Source organism: Malus sylvestris, chromosome 10 (genome assembly GCF_916048215.2).
Source record: "Malus sylvestris chromosome 10, drMalSylv7.2, whole genome shotgun sequence".
Taxonomy (NCBI): domain Eukaryota; kingdom Viridiplantae; phylum Streptophyta; class Magnoliopsida; order Rosales; family Rosaceae; genus Malus; species Malus sylvestris.
Genome location: NC_062269.1, coordinates 18,148,051 through 18,167,669, shown reverse-complemented (window position 1 = coordinate 18,167,669; position 19,619 = coordinate 18,148,051). Strand labels below are relative to the sequence as shown.

Sequence of the window (19,619 nt, the reverse complement as noted above, 5' to 3'; positions counted from 1 at the left end):
CAAACTGTGATGTAATCTTTTGTAGTTGTATGTGGATCATTTATTGGTTATTTCTTGGTTATATTACAAATCAGTAGTTGGTATCAATGGCAAAGAATGGGGCATCTTCGTCAAATCCTATTGCTACATGGAATTCCCACAATATATCTATATTTTGTGATATTTGCATCAAGGAGGTTGAGGCCGGACATCGTCCGGGCACTCACTTTGATAAAGATGGATATGCAAATATTAGAGCTAACTTCAAGGCAGAGACAGGGCATGATTATGAAAGAAAGCAACTGAAAAATAAGTGGGATGCACTTAAAAATGAGTGGAAGTTGTGGAAAGAGCTAGTTGGTAAAGAAACTGGCCTAGGGTGGAATTCGAGCAAGGGTACCGTTGATGCCTCTCAGGAGTGGTGGAATAATAAAATTCAGGTTTGTGTATTTATTTTTTAATATGTATTATGATATCATGCAATATGGCTTAACCATATTCTTTCTTACTTGTAGATAAACAAAGAATATGGAAAATTCCGAAAAAGGGCATTAGTCCTGAGATGGAGGACAAATTAGACAGGATGTTCTCGAATACAGTTGCTACCGGTGAACATGCATGGGCACCTTCCTCTGGAGTACTACCACCAGATACAAGAGATGAATCTATAGGACAAGTTGATTCAGATGATAAGGATGAAATTGAGACCATGCAGGATATAAGGCAAGCTAGTAGGAAGGGAAAAAAAAGAGCGGCTAACCAAGGAGAATTGCAAAACAAGAAAGGGAAAAAAATTGGAGGTGCTGTAAAACTTTGTGGTCAAATTGACCGTCTTGTTGAAGTTTATGAAACTAGGAGTTCTGCAAACTCATTGATGTCCAAACTGCATATAGGAAATAGTATTTCAGAAGTGTTAGCGACTGTTGCACAATTGCCTGGTTGTGAGCCACCTAGCGAGTTATGGCTGTTTGCTACATGTTTATTTTGTAGCGCAGAGAAGCGAGAGGTGTTTGGCACGATGAAAGATCCTGAAGTCCAGCTAACTTGGTTGAAATATATGTTCAACAAAGAACAATAGGGAGCTAAAAGCCTAAAACTATGAATTAGGACTATATGTGTGGTTGTACTTTGCATTAAGATTATGTATTGAATGTTACTACATGTTTATTGAATGTTGGATTATATGTTGAATGTTGAATTATGATTTCTTGTTAAACGTTGGATTATGACTTGTTCTTGAATGTCGGAGTATGACTTCTTAGTGATTGTTGGATTATGACTTGTGGAATGTTGAATTATGTGTTAGGTTACAGGTATATATTCAATATGAATACCTCTGATGATGATGTTCAGGATTTGGAGGATGGTGTAATTATATGCGCTGTAGCGAGAGCTATTGAAACATATTATTTAAAATATGTCCACAAAACTCCGTGTATGAATTCTTCCCAAACAGGTAATATTTGGTTGATGGAAGTACTACAAGGAAATCATGTGCAATGCTATAGAATGTTTAGGATGAACAAAGATGTCTTTTATGGATTATCCAATGACTTGCAAACTAATTATGGGTTGAAAGGTTCAAGGAAAATGAATGCAATTGAAATATTAGGAATGTTCTTATATATGTTGGGACATGGTGTGAAAAATAGATTAGCTCAAGAGAGATTTCAACATTCTGGTGAGACTGTTAGTAGATATTTTGGTGTTGTGTTAGATATCGTATATAAGATGGCAATAGATATTATCAAACCGATGGATTCTGAGTTTCGTGGCATTCCCCAAGAAATAAGGAGAGATACAAGATACATGCCTTATTTTAAGGTAAATTTTGACTCATCTTCTAACTTATTTGTAAACTATAAGTGTAGGTTGATGATTTTCTTCTATGTTATTATTTTTAGGATTGTATTGGTGCCATAGATGGAGTACATGTTGAGGCTTCAATACCACCTCCGGATCAAGTTCCATACATTGGTAGGAAAGGAATACCGACACAAAATGTTATGGCTGCATGTAATTTTGACATGCAATTCACATTTGCTTGTGCCGGATGGGAAGGCACTGCACATGATACAAGGGTTTTTTTATGCGTGCTACGGAATCCAAATTTAAACTTTCCAAAGCCTCCAAATGGTAATCTTCATACTTATTTATAACAATTTACATACTTGCTTTGTATAATTATTACAATACAAAACAAAATTTTCAATTTTCAGGAAAATATTATTTGGTAGATGCGGGGTACCCACAAATGAGAGGTTATTTGGGACCATATAAAGGTGAAAGATATCATCTCCCGGATTTTCGTAAGGGTCCCGAACCAACGGGTCATAAAGAGGTATTCAACCACATGCATTCTTCTCTAAGGAGCATCATTGAACGAACTTTTGGGGTATGGAAGAAAAGATGGGCAATTTTAAGGGATATGCCTAATTACACGTTCAATAAGCAAGTGAAGATTGTCATTGCTACAATGGCTCTTCATAACTACATACGGAGGTATTCTGAAAGTGATCGTCATTTTGATGACCCCAGGGACTATTGTGAAGAGTGCGATAGTAGTGATGATGATGATGAAGAATACCAAAATTATCAAGTTGAAGGATCCCATGAGATAGAAGCATTAAGAAATAGATAGCAGCAAGTTTGATGAATGCATCTAATTAGACTACTTTCAAGTACATTAACAATATTGTACTAATGTATCCTAGCTATTCAGTCTAAAATATTTCAATTGAAGTACTTTGTCATACTAATTAATATTTAACATAAAGTTTATAAATATTTTTGTTTTAAAAATAAAGTAATTTAATAATTCACTTTTATTTGTTAAGAAAATTAAATTAATAGCACATATAGTATTATACCATTTTTGGTCATTTCACACAGTCACAGCTGTTTTACATAAAAGTTTACCAAACACTTTTTTTTCCAAAAGCACTTTTACAAAAAAGTTTACCAAACACTCTGCTGGCTTTATTTCACAGCCGCTTATTCTCACAGCAGCTTTTTTTCAAAGCACAGCAATACCAAACCAGCCCTAAGTTCAACATCAACTTATGTTTTACCTCCCCAGCTCATCCCCAGTCTAATGGACAAGTTGAAGCCATCAACAAAATAATCAAGCGAACTTTGAAAACCAGCTTGGACAAGGCTAAAGGTTGTTGGCCAGAATTTGTACCCCAAGTTCTTTGGTCATACCGCATTTCTTATTGGACATCAACAGGAGAAACCCCATTCTCACTTGCCTTTGGTACATAGGCAGTTGTCCCAGTTGAGCTTGAGTAAGCAACGTTCCAAGTCCAGAACTATATGCAAAGTGAAAATGATAAACAACTTACCCTCAACTTAGATCTAGTCGAGGAACACAGAAACTAGGCTCACTTGAGGAATGTCGCCTACAAGCAGCGCATCTCTAACTACTATGACTCAAGGGTCAAACCTCGTTCTTTCAAAGTGGGGGACTGGGTATTGAAGAAAAGATTACTCTGCGATAGAGTCCCGAGTGAAGGAACACTTAGTCTAAACTGGGATAGACCGTTTAAAGTTGTTGGCATCAGTTGCCCTGGCTCCTACAAGCTTAGAAACTCCGATGGCAAGACCCTTGGCCATCTATAGAACGCTGATCACTTGAAGTACTATTACAAGTAAACTCACATTGTACAAGTGTTAAGCTTCAGCTGTTCGGCATCCTATGTAACGAAGACTATTTAGCATGAATTCAATAAAGAGTTGATTTAGACAACTCAGTCCTAATCCTCTTACATTCCTAGCAATGAAACACTGGGGTTCAAAGCTTCAACATGAATGCTTCCAACATGAAACAAAGTCTATGTCAACAAGACTATACAAATAAACGAACAACTTCACAGTATATTCGTTCAATCATACATTCTAACACATTCATACATAAGCCAATTGTGCTTCGAAAGGGTTCAACATACTTTGTGTCATTCGACACTTGCTACAATGTGCCTTGACACCTTGCCCTTATTCTCACCAACCAGGTGATGAAATGTGAAGAAGGAACTCATCTTCATGCTACCAACCAGGTGATGAAATGTACAACATGTACTCTCCTCCATGCCATCAACCAGGTGATGAAATGTACATCCCATACTCTTCTTCATGCCACCAACCAGGTGAAGAAGGAACTCATCTTTATGCCACCAACCAGGTGATGAAATGTACAACCCTTACTCTCCTTCATGCCACAAACTAGGTGATGAAATGTACAACCCGTACTCTAATATCATTTGGCAACTTGCCATTCATGCCACCAACCAGATGATGAAAAGTACAACCCGTACTCTCCTTCATGCCACCAACCAAGTGATGAAATGTACCCGTACTCTAATATCATTTGGCAACTTGCCACTCATGCCACCAACCAGGTGAAGAAGGAACTCATCTTCATGCCATCAACCAAATGATGAAATGTATAACTCGTACTCTCCTTCATGCCACCAACCAGGTGATGAAATGTATAACCCATACTTTAATATCATTCAGCAACTTGCCATTCATGCCACCAACCAGGTAAAGAAGGAACTCATCCTCGTGCCACCAACCAGGTGATGAAATGTGACGAAAGGTGATGAAGAAACTCACCTTCGTACCACCAACCAAGTGATGAAAGCAACTCACCATTCATTCCACCTACCAAAAGACGAGTGGTACAACTTGTACATGTGAACTCCTAGCATTCACAAATAATCAAAAACCCTCAAGCTTAACAACTCAACTAAGGGAACACTTATGCCCAACAAGAGTTATAGTCACCAACAAAGTCTTATTACAAGCCAACAACAACTTCAGTGCATGGCATACGAAGATCAAGCTATTCAGGCCTCTTGCATCTGCTTCAGACATTTCCCCTCTCTAGCAATGCAAACACTACAACTCGTAGAAAGCTTCACACACTCTTGATCAAGATAGTGTGAAGCAAAACCAATTTATGGTGCCAACAAAAGCTTCATCAAAGTAGTTCAACCACAATTCTCAAAAGCTTCACACACTCTTGATCAGGACAGTGTGAAGCAAAACCAATTTATGGTGCCAACAAGAGCTTCATCAAAGGGGTTCAACCACAATTCTCAAAAGCTTCACACACTCTTGATCAAGACAGTATGAAGCAAAACTAATTTATGATGCCAACAAGAGCTTCATCAATGGAGGGCAACCACAATTCTCAAAAGCTTCACACACTCTTGATCAAGACAGTATGAAGCAAAACCAATATATGGTGCCAACAAAAGCTTCATCAAAGGAGTTCAACCCCAATTCTCAAAAGCTTCACACACTCTTAATCAAGACAGTGTGAAGCAAAACCAATTTATGGTGCCAACAAGAGCTTCATCAATGGAGGGTAACCACAATTCTCAAAAGCTTCACACACTCTTGATCAAGACAATGTGAAGCAAAACTAATTTATGGTGCCAACAAAAGCTTTATCAATGGAGGGCAACTATAATTCTCAAACCTTCGAAGCAAATTCAAGACTGTTCGAAGCAAATTCAATTTATATGGTTCATTCAAACCTTCAACTACTACAAGATGTGGCTTGCATCACAATCTCTTACTCAACAGTGTGGAAGCAAAATTTGTATATGTTGTCTCTCCCACATTTTCAAATTTCTAGTTTCCCAAAAAAAAAAAGCTTCACACTATCTTGATCAAGATAGTGTGAAGCAAAATCAATTCGTGGTACCCAAGAAAAGCTTCACCACAAAAGCTTCACCTACAAAGCTTCAACTCCAAAGCTTCACCTACAAAAGCTTCACCCACAATAGCTTCATCCATAAAAGCTTCACCAACAAAAGCTTCACCCACAAAAGCTTTACCCACCACAAAAGCTTCACCTACAAAAGCTTCACCCATAAAAGCTTCACCAACAAAAGCTTCACCCACAAAAGCTTCCCCAACAAAAGCTTCACCCACAAAAGCTTCCCCACTTACAAAAGCTTCCCCCACCACAAAAGCTTCACCCATAAAAGCTTCACCAACAAAAGCTTCACCCACCACAAAAGCTTCACCCATAAAAGCTTCACCAACAAAAGCTTCACCCACAAAAGCTTCCCCCACCACTAAAGCTTCACCCATAAAAGCTTCACCAACAAAAGCTTCACCCACCACAAAAGCTTCACCCATAAAAGCTTCACCAACAAAAGCTTTACCCACCACAAAAGCTTCACCCACAAAAGCTTCACCTACAAAGCTTCACCTACAAAAGCTTCACACTATCTTGATCAAGATAGTGTGAAGCAAAATCAATTCATGGTACCCAACAAAGCTTCAACCTCAAAGCTTCATCTACAAAGCTTCACCTATAAAGCTTAATATATATATATATATTCGGAAATTCGAAAATTAAAAAATTCGAAAATTCGAAAATTAAAAAAAAAAAATATATATATAAGCCTAGGCCTCCTCTTCTTTCAGCCTAACAACTTTCATAACAAATATATATGAAGGAGGAGTTTTGGGCTACCACTTAGAAAGGAAAATGGTGAAGTTTTGTTACTTTGGAAACTTGGCTACTAGCAAGACACCTCCTTCGTCAACTCCCTCGACCGGAGACTTGGGGGACTCTTACCATATGCTACTGCACCTTGATACTCGGAAGTCTCATGACCGCTCAGTGACTTGGATTTTTTCAAGTCTCCAACCGAGAAGTTTCCTCACTCGAGAAATTAAGAGAGCACTACCTCAACCTACATGCTTCACTCACAAAGCTTCAACATACAAGCTTCAACAAAAGGAAAAATTCAAAGAACTTAGTGAAGAAGGCCTTGGTGTATTTAACACAATATGTTGAAATGAAGCAAAGTTTGTTTATTAATATCTCCGATAAGTTAAAAATATGTATATACATGAATCAAAATAAACAAACAAGAGGGAACCTTCACAAAGGTTGCTCAGGAGAAGTCTCAGCAGTCGGCAGAGCCCGAGAAAGAGGACGTACCAGAGGGTGATTATTTGGAGCCTCAGTACTAGGCAGAACCCCAGAAGGAGGAGGCACCGAAGGTTGATCATTTAGAGCTTCATTACGCAATACAGCCCCAGAAGACGAAGGCAATAAATGCCTTTGGAACAAACCCACAAACCTCTAATGATCAAGTAAAATTTGACCATCAGATTCCTGCAGCTGGTTGATCTTCCTCTTCATGTTTGTAGCATAGTCATGTGCGAGCCTATGCAACTGTTTATTCTCATGCTTAAGCCCTCTGATCTCCTGTTTGAGACTTATCACTTCAGCTGCCAATGATTCAACTTGGAGGGTTCGAGCAAATAGGTGTTGGGCCATATTAGACACAGAACCTGCACACTGAGAGCCAGAGAATCTTTAACAACCAACTCATCTGACCATTTAGAAAGTAGTCTGTTATCTTTGGGAGTGAAAAGGTTCCTGGCCACCACCACAGCGGCCATATCATTCTTCATCACAGAGTCCCCAACGGTAAGAGGACCAGTAGGGGATAAAAAGGATAGGCGCCATATGTTGTCTTGAAAAGGCATGGCTGCCTCTTCACCAAAGTTCAAGTCAAAACGACGGTTAGATGGGCCAGACATTTTCAGAAATGATGAAGGAGAAATGAGGTCCAATAAATCTCCGAAGTACAAAAATAAGGGGAAAATTCCTACAAGCAATAACTCTCTGAATGTACTTCTTGCACACAATTGGTGCCCTTATAAAAAAATGACAACATGGTCGTTGGTTCAAAAATCGAAGAGGCACCACTCTCCGGATTTCGAAGAGGCACCGCTTTCCACACGGAACATCAACTCCTCAGGTACCACAAATAACTTTGCCAAAGATCTCTGACAAAATTTAGACACATAAATTTTGAAGGTCCAGCTACCCTACTATTACCCACAAGGGTAAAGGAACAGCACCACTGCTTGATAACTAGAAAGTCCCTATGTGTGTCAACCTCCGTGCTCCGTGGCAAGGCAGACTGGCAAAAATGCCCAACCTTTACTCACATTCAAGAAAACACTCCCAACAAGATTGCTTGCTCAAAAATCGAAGAGGCACCACTCTCCGAATCTCAAGAGCCAGACTCCCAACAGGATTACGTGCTCAAAAATCGAAGAGGCACTGTCCTTCGAATCTCGAGAGCTAGACTCCCAACAGGATTACTTTCTCAAAAATCAAAGAGACATTGCTCTTCGAATCTCAAAAGTCAGACTCTCAACAAGATTGCTTTCTCAAAAATCGAAGAGGCACCGTTCTTTGAATCTCGAGAGTCAGATCCCCGACAGGATTGCTTGTTTGAAAACCAAATAGGCACCGCTTTCTGAACTTCGAGAGCCAGATTTCCTTGGATAAAGCTTGTCTACAATTTTTACACGCAACATCAACTTTCCAGATACCATAGACCACTTTTTCAAAGTGCTCTAACAAAGTTAAAACACGTGAAGCTTGCAGCTCCCACTACATTGCTATGACCAAGAAGGGTAAAGGAATAGCACTATTACTTGTTATTAGGGAGACTTCTATATATGTCGACCTTCATCCTCCACAGCCAAGCAGACCTGCAAATAAAAAAGAATGCTCAACTTTTCTTCACATCCGAGAGGGCACTTTCAGCAGAGTCTCTCGAAATACTCAGCTTATTTTCCCCTCTATAATGCCTCTGCAAACAAGCCACACCAGAGCAAGAGTATCTCATATCATTAGGGTTAAAAGCAAGAGTATCCCATATCATGCTTTTTCCCTGTCTTTTCCTTTGGCCTTGTTCTTACCTGCAAGACAAGGAGAAAGAGAGCAATCAGTCAGCACTTGGAATCAAGCTTCCAGTCAGGAACTGACTACCTAGAACCCTTGCTTGATTACTTACCTGACATTGCTCTCGAGTACTCATCTTCAACATCTTATGCTTCCAGAGAAGATACCATATCTTCCTGAGGAACAGATAGGCAAGTGAGAAGGATACAAGGAAGCATGTGGAGACAAGCGTAACAGAACACGTGCCAATACATCCACTACTTTGTCAACAGCAAAAGTATCCCCTATCATCAGGGTCGAACGTAATCTAGATTTGATGGACTTGTTTTGACCCTCAAATTCTTGAGTCAGCCTTATACTCTGGAGGAAACCAGAAAACCCTCCAACCCAGTTCAAGAATAAGCCTGTGGAAAGTTACTTTTTCAAAAGCAAAAGTATCTCATATCATCTCTTCTCCATTTGCTTCTCCTTATCCTTGTTGTTGTTTACGACACAAAGAGAATGAGAACAATTAACCGGAAGTCGAAGTCAAACCTCTGATCCAGGTTGCTTACTTAGAAGTCTGATTACTTACCATGTCTGTTACCTCATTCGGCAAATCTCCTAGCTCGGCGACTTAGGGGACTCCTACTATAGGGTTTGTATCGCACTTGACCAAGCCCGAAACTACAAGTAAGCTTCACATGAAATTGATACATTACCTTGTGCATCTTCATCGGTTAAAGATACCACCCCTGGATTGACGAAAAGTACTTCCAGAGAAGATGCCACATCTACATATGAGACAGATAAGGCAAGTGAAAATGATACCACACTTCGGTACTTAGAAGTTTCGTGATTACTCAATGGCTTGGATCTTGCAAGTTCCCAATCGAGGAGCTTCCCTCACTCGAGAACTTAAGGGAGCACTGTTTGTACCATACTTGACCAATCCCGAAACTACTGAGCACCGGTCAACGTTATACTGTCAATGACCCAGAAGAGTTTCCTTCCAACCAGGAGGCCAATCACAGCGTGACACGTGTCGACATCAGAAGCCAATCATAGCGCGACACGTGTCAACATCAGAAGCCAATCACAACACGACACGTGTCAATGTCAGAATGAAACTATAAACTCTCTTCTATAAATCGAGATCATTCTCTCACAATATTTCCAAATGTCATTTGTACTAAATCATTCACTAGTACTCACTAAAGGAGAGCTTGAACCTGTGTACTTTTGTAAACCCTTCACAATTAATGAGAACTCCTCTACTCCGTCGACGTAGCCAATCTGGGTGAACCACGTACATCTTGTGTTTGCTTCCCTGTCCCTATCCATTTACATACTTATCCACACTAGTGACCGGAACAATCTAGCGAATGTCACAAATTTAACACTTTCTGTTGTACCAAAGTCCCCACTGACTTTGTGCATCAACATAGGTATTATATTGTTTAGAGGAATAGTTGGTCTCATTCTTTTTTATTCTATCATCTCCATAATTTTTTCAGATCCAATTAAGAAGACATGTCATTAAAAAAGTCTTTATAACACATGTTTAACGGAAGCTCAAACCAAACTTCACTTGCGTCGTAAATACGATTGAGCTGCTCACAAGCTTGACGAACTGAGCAAAGTTGAAGTCCAATTTATTTCAAAAAGTAAATCTAACTTTGGTATAGATTAGCCACACCTAGGTATTAAATAGTAACTAATAGTATTTAAGGTTAGCAAAACTAAACCTAAACCCGAAACCGTGCTACGACAAAACTACTAAACTTCAAAGGGTTAACCACAATTTACGTCATTTTCAACCAAAAGAGCTAAACATAGTCCGTCTATAATTATAGCCCCAAAAAATATTTTCAAATACACAGTGTAGACCATACTCATATATCATCTTCAACCGAATAGGCTAAACATAGCATCTCAATAATTTATTAGTTTTAAGTTTACACTTTTAAATTTATTGGTTAATTTAATTAAACTACATTTGGGTGTTTTCACATCTAGTCATTGAATTTGAATTAATTATTGCAACTGAGGAGTTGAGATCCAAAAAAAGTGCTAAGGCCATACCAATGGAGAGTGTTAAAGGTCTAAAAGACAAAAAATGACCTAATTTGCTCAAAACTCATCTCTAACCGATGGTTGGGTTATAGTTCTATGGAGTCCACCAAACTATTATTTGGTCAAAAGTGTATCGGGCTGGCCAAATGTATCCCCCAATGAACACTACAAGGCCATATTTATATACCATCTCCAACCGAAGAAGGCTATTTTTTAGCCCCCTCAATAATTTATTATTTTTAAGTTTGTTCTTTAACTTTATTGGTTAATTGAATTAAACTACCATATTTATAAATGAGTAACTCTCCAAATTTCTTATCTTTATGTAAACTTAATATTTTTTTGGAATGCTATGTTTGTTTTGCTTCAAAAAAAAATTAAAAAAATTAAAAATTTTTTTTTTTTTAGAAAGGAGTTTTAAGAATATGAAGAATAGAAATAAAATGAGGTAAGATAGTATGGAATGGTGAAAAAGATGTGAGAAATGGTGTACAAATGGCTTTAGATACTTATAGGGAAAAATTAGAATTAAATTTTTTTTTTAAATTTCGTCTGAAAAAAAAAAAAGTCAAATCCCATGTGAGTTGCTGACAGTCGCCCTAGCATTACGGGGCAGTCTGGCTAGCTTCAATTGCCATGCCTGATGGCAATGGGCTACAATTTGGCCTAATGGGTCCCCTTTTTCCTTTGGCCTGGACCTCCAGAGGAAAAGAGCTTATAGCCCTACGACCTGATCCATTGGAGGTGCCCTATGGCTTGATCAATTGGAGATGGCCTTAGCCCTTTTTTGGAGCTCAGTTTCTTAGTTGTAATAATTGATTCAAATTTAGCGACTAGATTTGAAAACATTTAACGGTAGTTTAACTAAATTAACCAATAAATTTAAACTTAAAACTAATAAATTATTGAAGGGTCTATGTTTACCACCTCCGATTGGAGATGATATATGAGTATGACATGACACTGTTCATTTAAAAATAATTTTTGGAGGACTAAAATTCTGGACGGGGCTATGTTTAGCTCTTTTGGTTGGAGACGGCCAAAAGGGGGCTACATTTAGCTAGCTTGATGCCCCTTGGCTAAATAATGGCTTGGGCTCCATATAATTATAAGTCATCAGTTGGAGATGAGTTTTTAAGCAAATCAGGTCATTTTTTTATTTTTGGACTTTTAGCCATTTTCATTAGAAATTGCCTAAGGCCATATCCAATGGATCAAGCCATAGGGCTATAGGCTCTTTTATAGCCCAAAATGAAGAAAAAATCATCTCCAATGGAGGTCTAGGCAAAAGGAGAAAGGGGAACTCTAGCCCATGGCCATCAGGTTGGGCATTTGAAGCCAGCCAGCCAGCCAGCCCGAAAACTAGGCCTAGCTGTCAGCAACACACATGCTAGCTGACATCAGCTATATGTTAGATTTGAATTTTTTTTAAGACAAAATTAAAAACAAAATCTAATTTTTTTTCCTATAAATATCTAAGCCATTTCGCACGTCATTTTCACCCTTCCATATTATCTTACCTTATTTTATTTCAATTCTTCACATTCTTTAAACTCATATCTGAAAAATTAGTAAGATTACATAAAGATAAGAAATAGGAAGAGTTACTCATTTATAAATATGGTAGTTAAACTCAATTAACCAATAAGGTAAATAACAAACTTAAAAACAATAAATTATTGAGGGGGCTAAAAAATAGCCCCCATCGGTTGGAGATGATATATAAATATGGCCTAGTAGTGTTCAATAAAAAATAATTTTTATAATCTGGATGGGAGATAGCCCTTTTTGACACAAAACCCATCTCTAATGAAGGTCTGGACAAAAAAATCTTGGGACCCACTGGGCTAAAATCCAGCCATATGGCCAGCGGGTTGGCTGTCTTTAGCTAGCCAGCCAGCCCATTCAGGTGGGCCCAACTAGGCTTGGCAAACCGGTCGTGTCTATCGTGTTCGTGTCGTTTTCGTGTAACACCTGTTATCTTAATGGGTCGTGTCGTGTCACACCTGTTATCTTAACAGGTCGGGTCACTTTACCCAACGGATAAAGTGACCTGACCCGTTATGAGTTTATTCATAATTTCATTAAGTATAACATAAGATTTTGTGGTATCCACTAGTGTAAATATTTTAAATTGAAGATCGAATTCATTCATTGTATTCATATAGGGTCAAGGAGTGTAATTGTAAAGAATCATCAAAATCAGAGTTAAAATCACCGTTAAATCGTGATTTTTCTTTTTATAACCGTCGAAAAGTTTTGTCCCGTTAATTGATCTCTGAATGTTTGTTTTTTTGCAATTTTTGGTGTATGAGATCTCGAAGTATATACAAACATGTTTGACGGTTGGATCGTTGAAACTAGTTTCGTAGAATGTGTATCCCATCAAAACAATAGATTCACTAACACTTAAGAGTTTATTTATACTTTCATTAAGTATAACAAAAGATTTTATGGTATCCACTGGTGTAAATATTTTAAATTGAAGATCGAATTCATTCATTGTATTCATATAGGGTCAAGGAGTGTAAATATAAAAAATCATCAAAATCGGAGTTAAAATAACCGTTAAATCGTGATTTTTCGTTTTATAACCGTCGAAAAGTTTTGTTCGGTTACATAATCTCCGAATATTTGTTTTTTACAATTTTTGGCGTATGTGATCTCGAAGTATATACAAATATGTTTGACTGTTGGATCGTTGAAACTAGTTTTGTAAAATGCGTATCCCATCAAAACAATAGATTCACTAACATTTAAGAGTTTATTCATAATTTCATCAAGTATAACATAAGATTTTATGGTATCCACTAATGCAAATATTTTAAATTGAAGATCGAATTCATTCATTGTATTCATATAAGGTCAAGGAGTGTAGTTGTAAAGAATCATCAAAATCGGAGTTAAAATAACCGTTAAATCGTGATTTTTCTTTTAGAACCGTCGAAAGGTTTTGTCCCGTTACTTGATCTCTGAATGTTTGTTTTTTGCAATTTTTGGTGTATGCGATCTCGAAGTATATACAAACATGTTTGACGGTTGGATCGTTGAAAATAGTTTCGTAGAATGCATATCCCATCAAAACAATAGATTCACTAACACTTAAGAGTTTATTTATTCTTTCATTAAATATAACATAAAATTTTGTTGTATCAACTAGTGTAAATATTTTAAATTGAAGATCGAATTCATTCATTGTATTCATATAGGGTCAAGGAGTGTAGCTATAAAAAATCATCAAAATCGAAGTTAAAATAACCTTTAAATAGTGATTTTTCGTTTTATAACCGTCGAAAAGTTTTGTTTGGTTACTTAATATCTGAATGTTTGTTTTTTGCAATTTTTGGCATATGCGATCTCGAAGTATATACAAACATTTTGTACGGTTGGATCGTTAAAACTAGTTTCGTAGAATGCGTATCCCATCAAAATAATATATTCACTAACACTTAAGAGTTTATTCATACTTTCATGAAGTATAACATAAGATTTTGTGGTATCTACTAGTGTAAATATTTTAAATTGAAGATCAAATTCATTCATTGTATTCATATATGGTCAAGGAGTGTAGTTGTAAAAAATCATCAAAATCGGAGTTAAAATAACTGTTAAATCGTGATTTTTCGTTTTATAACCGTCGAAAAGTTTTGTTCGGTTACTTAATCTCTGAATGTTTGTTTGTTGCAATTTTTGGCGTATGCAATCTCGAAGTATATACAAACAAGTTTGACGGTTGGATCGTTGAAACTAATTTTGTAGAATGCGTATCCCATCAAAACAATAGATTCACTAATATTTAAGAGTTTATTTATACTTTTATTAAGTATAACATAAGATTTTGTGGTATCCGCTAATGTAAATATTTTAAATTGAAGATCGAATTCATTCATTGTATTCATATAGGGTCAATGAGTGTAGCTGTAAAAAATCATAAAAATTGGAGTTAAAATAACCGTTAAATTGTGATTTTTCGTTTTATAACCGTCGAAAAGTTTTGTTCGGTTACTTGATCTCTGAATATTTTTTTTTTGTGATTTTTAATGATGCGATCTCGAAGCATATACAAACAAGTTTGGCGGTTGGATCGTTGAAATTAGTTTCGTATAATTCGTATCTCATCAAGGTCAATGGTATGTATGTGTGTGTGTATATATATATTAAGTAGATTTAAATCTATTTATTTTGTAAGTATAATTATTATAGTTTTTAAGGGTATAAAATTTAATTTAAAATTATATATATATAATTAATATAGTTAATTTAATATATATATATAATTATAGTATTTTTTAGGGTTATAAAATTATTAAATTAATATTCTGCTTATCGTGTATCGTGTTACCCACGTGTATACCCGAATCAACCCGTTATCTTAACAGGTGCTTATCGGGTTACCCGATAACAACCCGATTCGTTATCGTGTCGATTCGAACACCTGTTAATTTTGTGTCGTGTCGTGTCGGGTTATCGGATCGTGTCAGGAATTGCCAGGTCTAGGCCCAACTTGATTTTTTTTCTTTTATGACAAAATAAAAAGTTCTATTTTTTCCTTATAAATACTTAAGACATTTCTACACCATTTCTCACATCCTTCTCACCTTTCCATACTATCTTACGTTATTTTATTTCAATTCTTCACATTCTATTCACTTAAAACACTCTTTTCATACACTCTTACCTCTTCCAATAATATTTCCTTTAATTTTTTTTCAATAATTTTCAAATGACCACATCTTCAAGTAGCACTCAAAATATATTCGAAAACCTTAATTTAATATGGTAGTTTAATTAAATTAATGAATAAAATTAAAAAATAAATTAAAAATAAAAAATTACTGAAGGGGCTATAGAATAACCTCATTAAGATGGTATATAAATATGATCTAATATTGTTCATTAAAAAGTAATTTCTTGTATGATTATAATTTGGGAGGAGGATTGTCTGCCCTCCAAGTTCCCGTGCCCTCCCATGCCCTCCTGATTACGTGATCACAGTTAAACCACATTAATATTTTATATTATTATTCATTTTTGTCTTATTATCTCTATAAAAAAATAATATAAAATATTAACGTGGCTTAACCGTGACCACACAAAACAGGAGAGCATGAAAGGACACCGAAACTTGGAGGGCAGACAATCCTCCTCCTATAATTTGGACGGAGCATAGTCTTCGGTTGGAGATGCCTGGATATCAAAGAAAGGCAAGTTGGTGGTGCGGCGAGGCGACAAGGTGAAGACGTAGGAGGCACACAAAAGAAAAGAAATCCACATACTGTACAGAGCGGGAAACAACGATTTTCGAAATGGAAAAATACCGCCATTCCATTCCTTTGTCTTCTCACAAGCTTGATAAACCTGCTGCCACATTATCCTCCAATCGCTGCTTTCATTTCCTGAGAGCATAAAAAGGAAAGAAAAACCAGACCCTCTCTGTATTTCTCAATCATGGACGACACCGTCAGCACCAACCGCTCCTCTAATAAGCGACCCTGCTCCACCTCTCCGTCCCTGCAGATTCCCGCTCCCAAGAGGCGAGTTGTCCTGGGCGAACTCACCAACTCGTCGATTCAGAACTCGGATCGGAAGAAACCCATGAGGAAGAGTAACATGATGAAGAAAGAAATGGAGGTTCAAGAGACGGAGATTGTTGCCAGCTCTGTCGATCAAACCAAGTCTGAATGCTCGTCTTCTATATATCAGCATCTTCACTCCTTGGAGGTATATCATTTGGAACTTTTGGGTTTCTGATTTAATTTATGCTTGATGGCATTGCTCTTCCAGTAAAGATTTGAAATTTGATGTTTGGGATTGTGGGTTTTGATTTGCACAATGTTCTGAGAGTTGCGTTTTTGTTGTTGTTGTTGTTATTTGGATCTGGAGTTATGAAATCTGATCCCCATTATTAAGATTGGGTTTTTAGTTGAAGATATGATAGGTTTACAATTTTTTTGGGATGTGGTGGTTCAAGCTTTTGTTTTTGCTTGTAAATTCGATTTTTGATCTGTGATTTTCCTTTTTGTGAGTTCTTTACCTTGTTTGGTTATTTTGATTTGTTGTTGACATTTCATTTGGGAAATCAGCTTTTGGATTTGATTTCAGATTCACAAAACCAAGTGGCAGTTTTGCTTGGTTTACGGTTATGATTAAAATAGTTTGGCTTTTCATATCATCCATTTAATTTGTTCAGAAGCTGTTTGTACCCATTTTTGCACCATCGACCAGTGTATTTTAGGCAGTTGTATGGAAGAAAAATCAATAGGATTAATGTGCTATCAACAGAAGCTTAGCTCAAGTAAGACATAAAGTTAAGTTGGTGTAAATTTTTACTTTTTCAGTATAACAATGAAACCAACATAATCCCACTTTTTATTTTCTCTCTACCTTCATTTTTGCATCAGCAAACACACTTGTATCCGTAGATAGATAGAATAATGGTATCTAAGTTAATGGTTGACACTGGTAGTGTGTGGTTCAGATGGAGGCGAACAAGAGGCCGTCACCCAGTTACATGGGTAGGGTGCAAAATGATATTTCACCAAACATGCGTGAAATTCTGGTGGATTGGTTGGTGGAGGTTGCAGAGGAATACCAGCTTGCTACAGACACCCTTTATCTCACTGTATCATATCTTGACAGATACCTTTCTTCATATGCTGTCAGCAGGAGCAAGCTACAGCTTCTTGGTGTTTGTTGCATGTTTGTTGCCTCGTACGAACTTGCATACCTTATACTAGCTTTGTTCTAACTTTAAAAGCTGTCTGGAAATTCTTGAAATGGTAACTTGAGTATGGTTTTGTAATGCAGAAAATATGAAGAGATTTGCCCTCCACGTGTTGAAGACTTCTGCTATGTAACAGATAATACTTACATGGTGGAAGAGGTGAGCAATTTGAGTGCCTTTGTGTTAGTTGATTTCTATTCGTGAGTTTTTAAAACTTAATGTTGAATTTGAAATTAAAATTTAGATGTTGGAAATGGAGAGGGATGTGGTCAAATTTTTGAACTCTGACACGGGTCCTCCTACAACAAAGAATTTCCTCAGGCAAGAAAATGGTTTGACGTCTTTTTGGTCATCTTAGTTGTTATATGTTGTTTTTGCTTCTCTTTTCCTTGCACTGATGTCATTGTGTCATACAACTGTTAACTAATGCATTGGATTTCCAGGCTCTTTACAAGAGCTGCCCTGGAGAACAACAAAGTACGGCGACCACTTCAGACTGTTCTGATGCTGATTTATATACTCTCCCTTGTTTGTCACTGATTCTGTTATTTACTTCCTTTTACAGTCTGCTGGTATGTTCGAATTCTTGAGTTGCTATCTTTTGGAGCTAAGTTTGTTAGACTACAACTGTGTCCAGTTCCTACCATCAGTTGTTGCTGCATCAGCTATTTTCCTTTCAAGGTTCACGATCCAACCTAATGTGCATCCTTGGGTAAGAAATAACGGAGTGGATAGAGTGTAGTAATCAACTGAGGTTTGGCATTCCAAAGCCAGTAAAGATAGGTTATTCTATACAGTTTAAGAAGGTAGTGATAACTTTAAAAGTCATAAACATTAGGTGTAAATTGTACAAAATTCACGAGTACAGTTAGTGAGGGAAGAGAAATACATCAGAACGCAAGGCGTAGATCTTGTGGAATAAGTTATCAGTGTAAAATTAGAATCTTGTAGCTTGAGGAAGATTGATGATTGGCTATTAGAAATATTTGGAACGAATTTGTGGATCACTAATTAGTTTATATATTTGGCAGAGCTTGGCATTGCAATTGTATTCTGGTTATAGACCATCCGACTTGAAAATGTGTGTCCTTGCTATTCATGACCTGCAGTTGAACAGAAAATCAAGCTCTCTGCAAGCGATAAGAGAAAAATACATGAGACCAAAGGTAATGCAGTTTTACCTTCTGATAACTATGCGTCTTGCGAATTTGGTTATATTATGGATTTGACTTCCAAAGAGCTATAGTTTCCTTGCATTTCTGGAACACTTCCCGACTTGTAGGACTTGTAATCGCTGCTTTCCATAAACGTTTATCTGACCATGACGATTCCACTTTTTTCTTTACAGAATAAGAGCGTGGCGAAACTGTCTTCGCTCTCTGAAATTCCTGCAGCTTATTTTGAGGCCATCTACCCATGAATATCTCCAAGATCTTGAAGGAGGAAGATGATATTTGATTTGACCTAGTTTTGAAAAATAACATTCGAGTTTTCAACACAACACATTTCCTAGTAAGAGCAAGCTAAAGACAGTGCTTGCACTACACAGTTAGATGCAGATTGCAGAGGGGACATTTCCTCAGCTCTGGAGATTATACTTTCTTTTCTTTTTTTGGGAGAAAACACAATGTTTGTTCTCTGGACCAAATAATATTTTGTAAATTTCCATGGATGTGAAATAAAGGATATTTTTGCTGAGGCATATCAAGCTATATTTGTTTTTAACTTTTTATCCTATCTCTTCATGCTTTAGGCGTAGGATAAGCAAAGAATAGAAATCGTATCACAACTGAATTTTAGTTTTTAAATTTTTTTTTTTTTACAAATAATAGCGTGAGTTAAAGTGTTAATTGTTACGGGACAGGGTGATTGGTAGAATCGAATGCGCACCAGCGTTTATAGATGTCATTATTTTTTGCTATTGCGGTAAATCGCCATCTGCACAACTACTACCTCTTAGTTGATCTTACTCTTAATTTTTAGGTATTGGATGTAGACCTGACATTCGTGTCGTGTTTTCCATGTTTGTGTCATTTTCATGACATACCCGATATCTTAATATGTCGTGTCGTGTAACACCCATTAAAGTAAATGAGCAATATGACCTGGCCTGAAATAGACCCGTTA

General features: G+C 37.0%; 2 protein-coding genes across 4 annotated transcripts; both read left to right on the top strand.

Moving 5' to 3' along the window:
* The first annotated feature begins 541 nt into the window (after positions 1-541).
* LOC126584280 (uncharacterized) lies at positions 542-2,620 on the top strand. The gene is made up of 5 exons (XM_050248717.1): positions 542-920; positions 1,286-1,435; positions 1,697-1,803; positions 1,884-2,115; positions 2,199-2,620. The coding sequence occupies exons 1-5, from the start codon at positions 542-544 to the stop codon at positions 2,618-2,620; spliced, it is 1,290 nt and encodes a 429-aa protein (XP_050104674.1).
* A 13,315-nt stretch (positions 2,621-15,935) lies between these two features.
* On the top strand, positions 15,936-19,200 carry LOC126584988 (cyclin-A3-4-like). Of its 3 annotated transcripts, none has more exons than XM_050249370.1 (8): positions 15,936-16,489; positions 17,247-17,467; positions 17,576-17,651; positions 17,737-17,813; positions 17,936-17,969; positions 18,058-18,204; positions 18,524-18,658; positions 18,841-19,200. In XM_050249370.1, the coding sequence occupies exons 1-8, from the start codon at positions 16,217-16,219 to the stop codon at positions 18,910-18,912; spliced, it is 1,035 nt and encodes a 344-aa protein (XP_050105327.1). In that variant the 5' UTR covers positions 15,936-16,216; the 3' UTR covers positions 18,913-19,200. The 3 variants fall into 3 exon arrangements, with proteins under 3 accessions (XP_050105327.1, XP_050105326.1, XP_050105329.1); XM_050249369.1 differs by having other exon boundaries at positions 15,937-16,489; positions 17,247-17,479; XM_050249372.1 differs by lacking the exons at positions 17,737-17,813; positions 17,936-17,969 and having other exon boundaries at positions 15,937-16,489; positions 17,247-17,479.
* Positions 19,201-19,619: the final 419 nt, after the last annotated feature.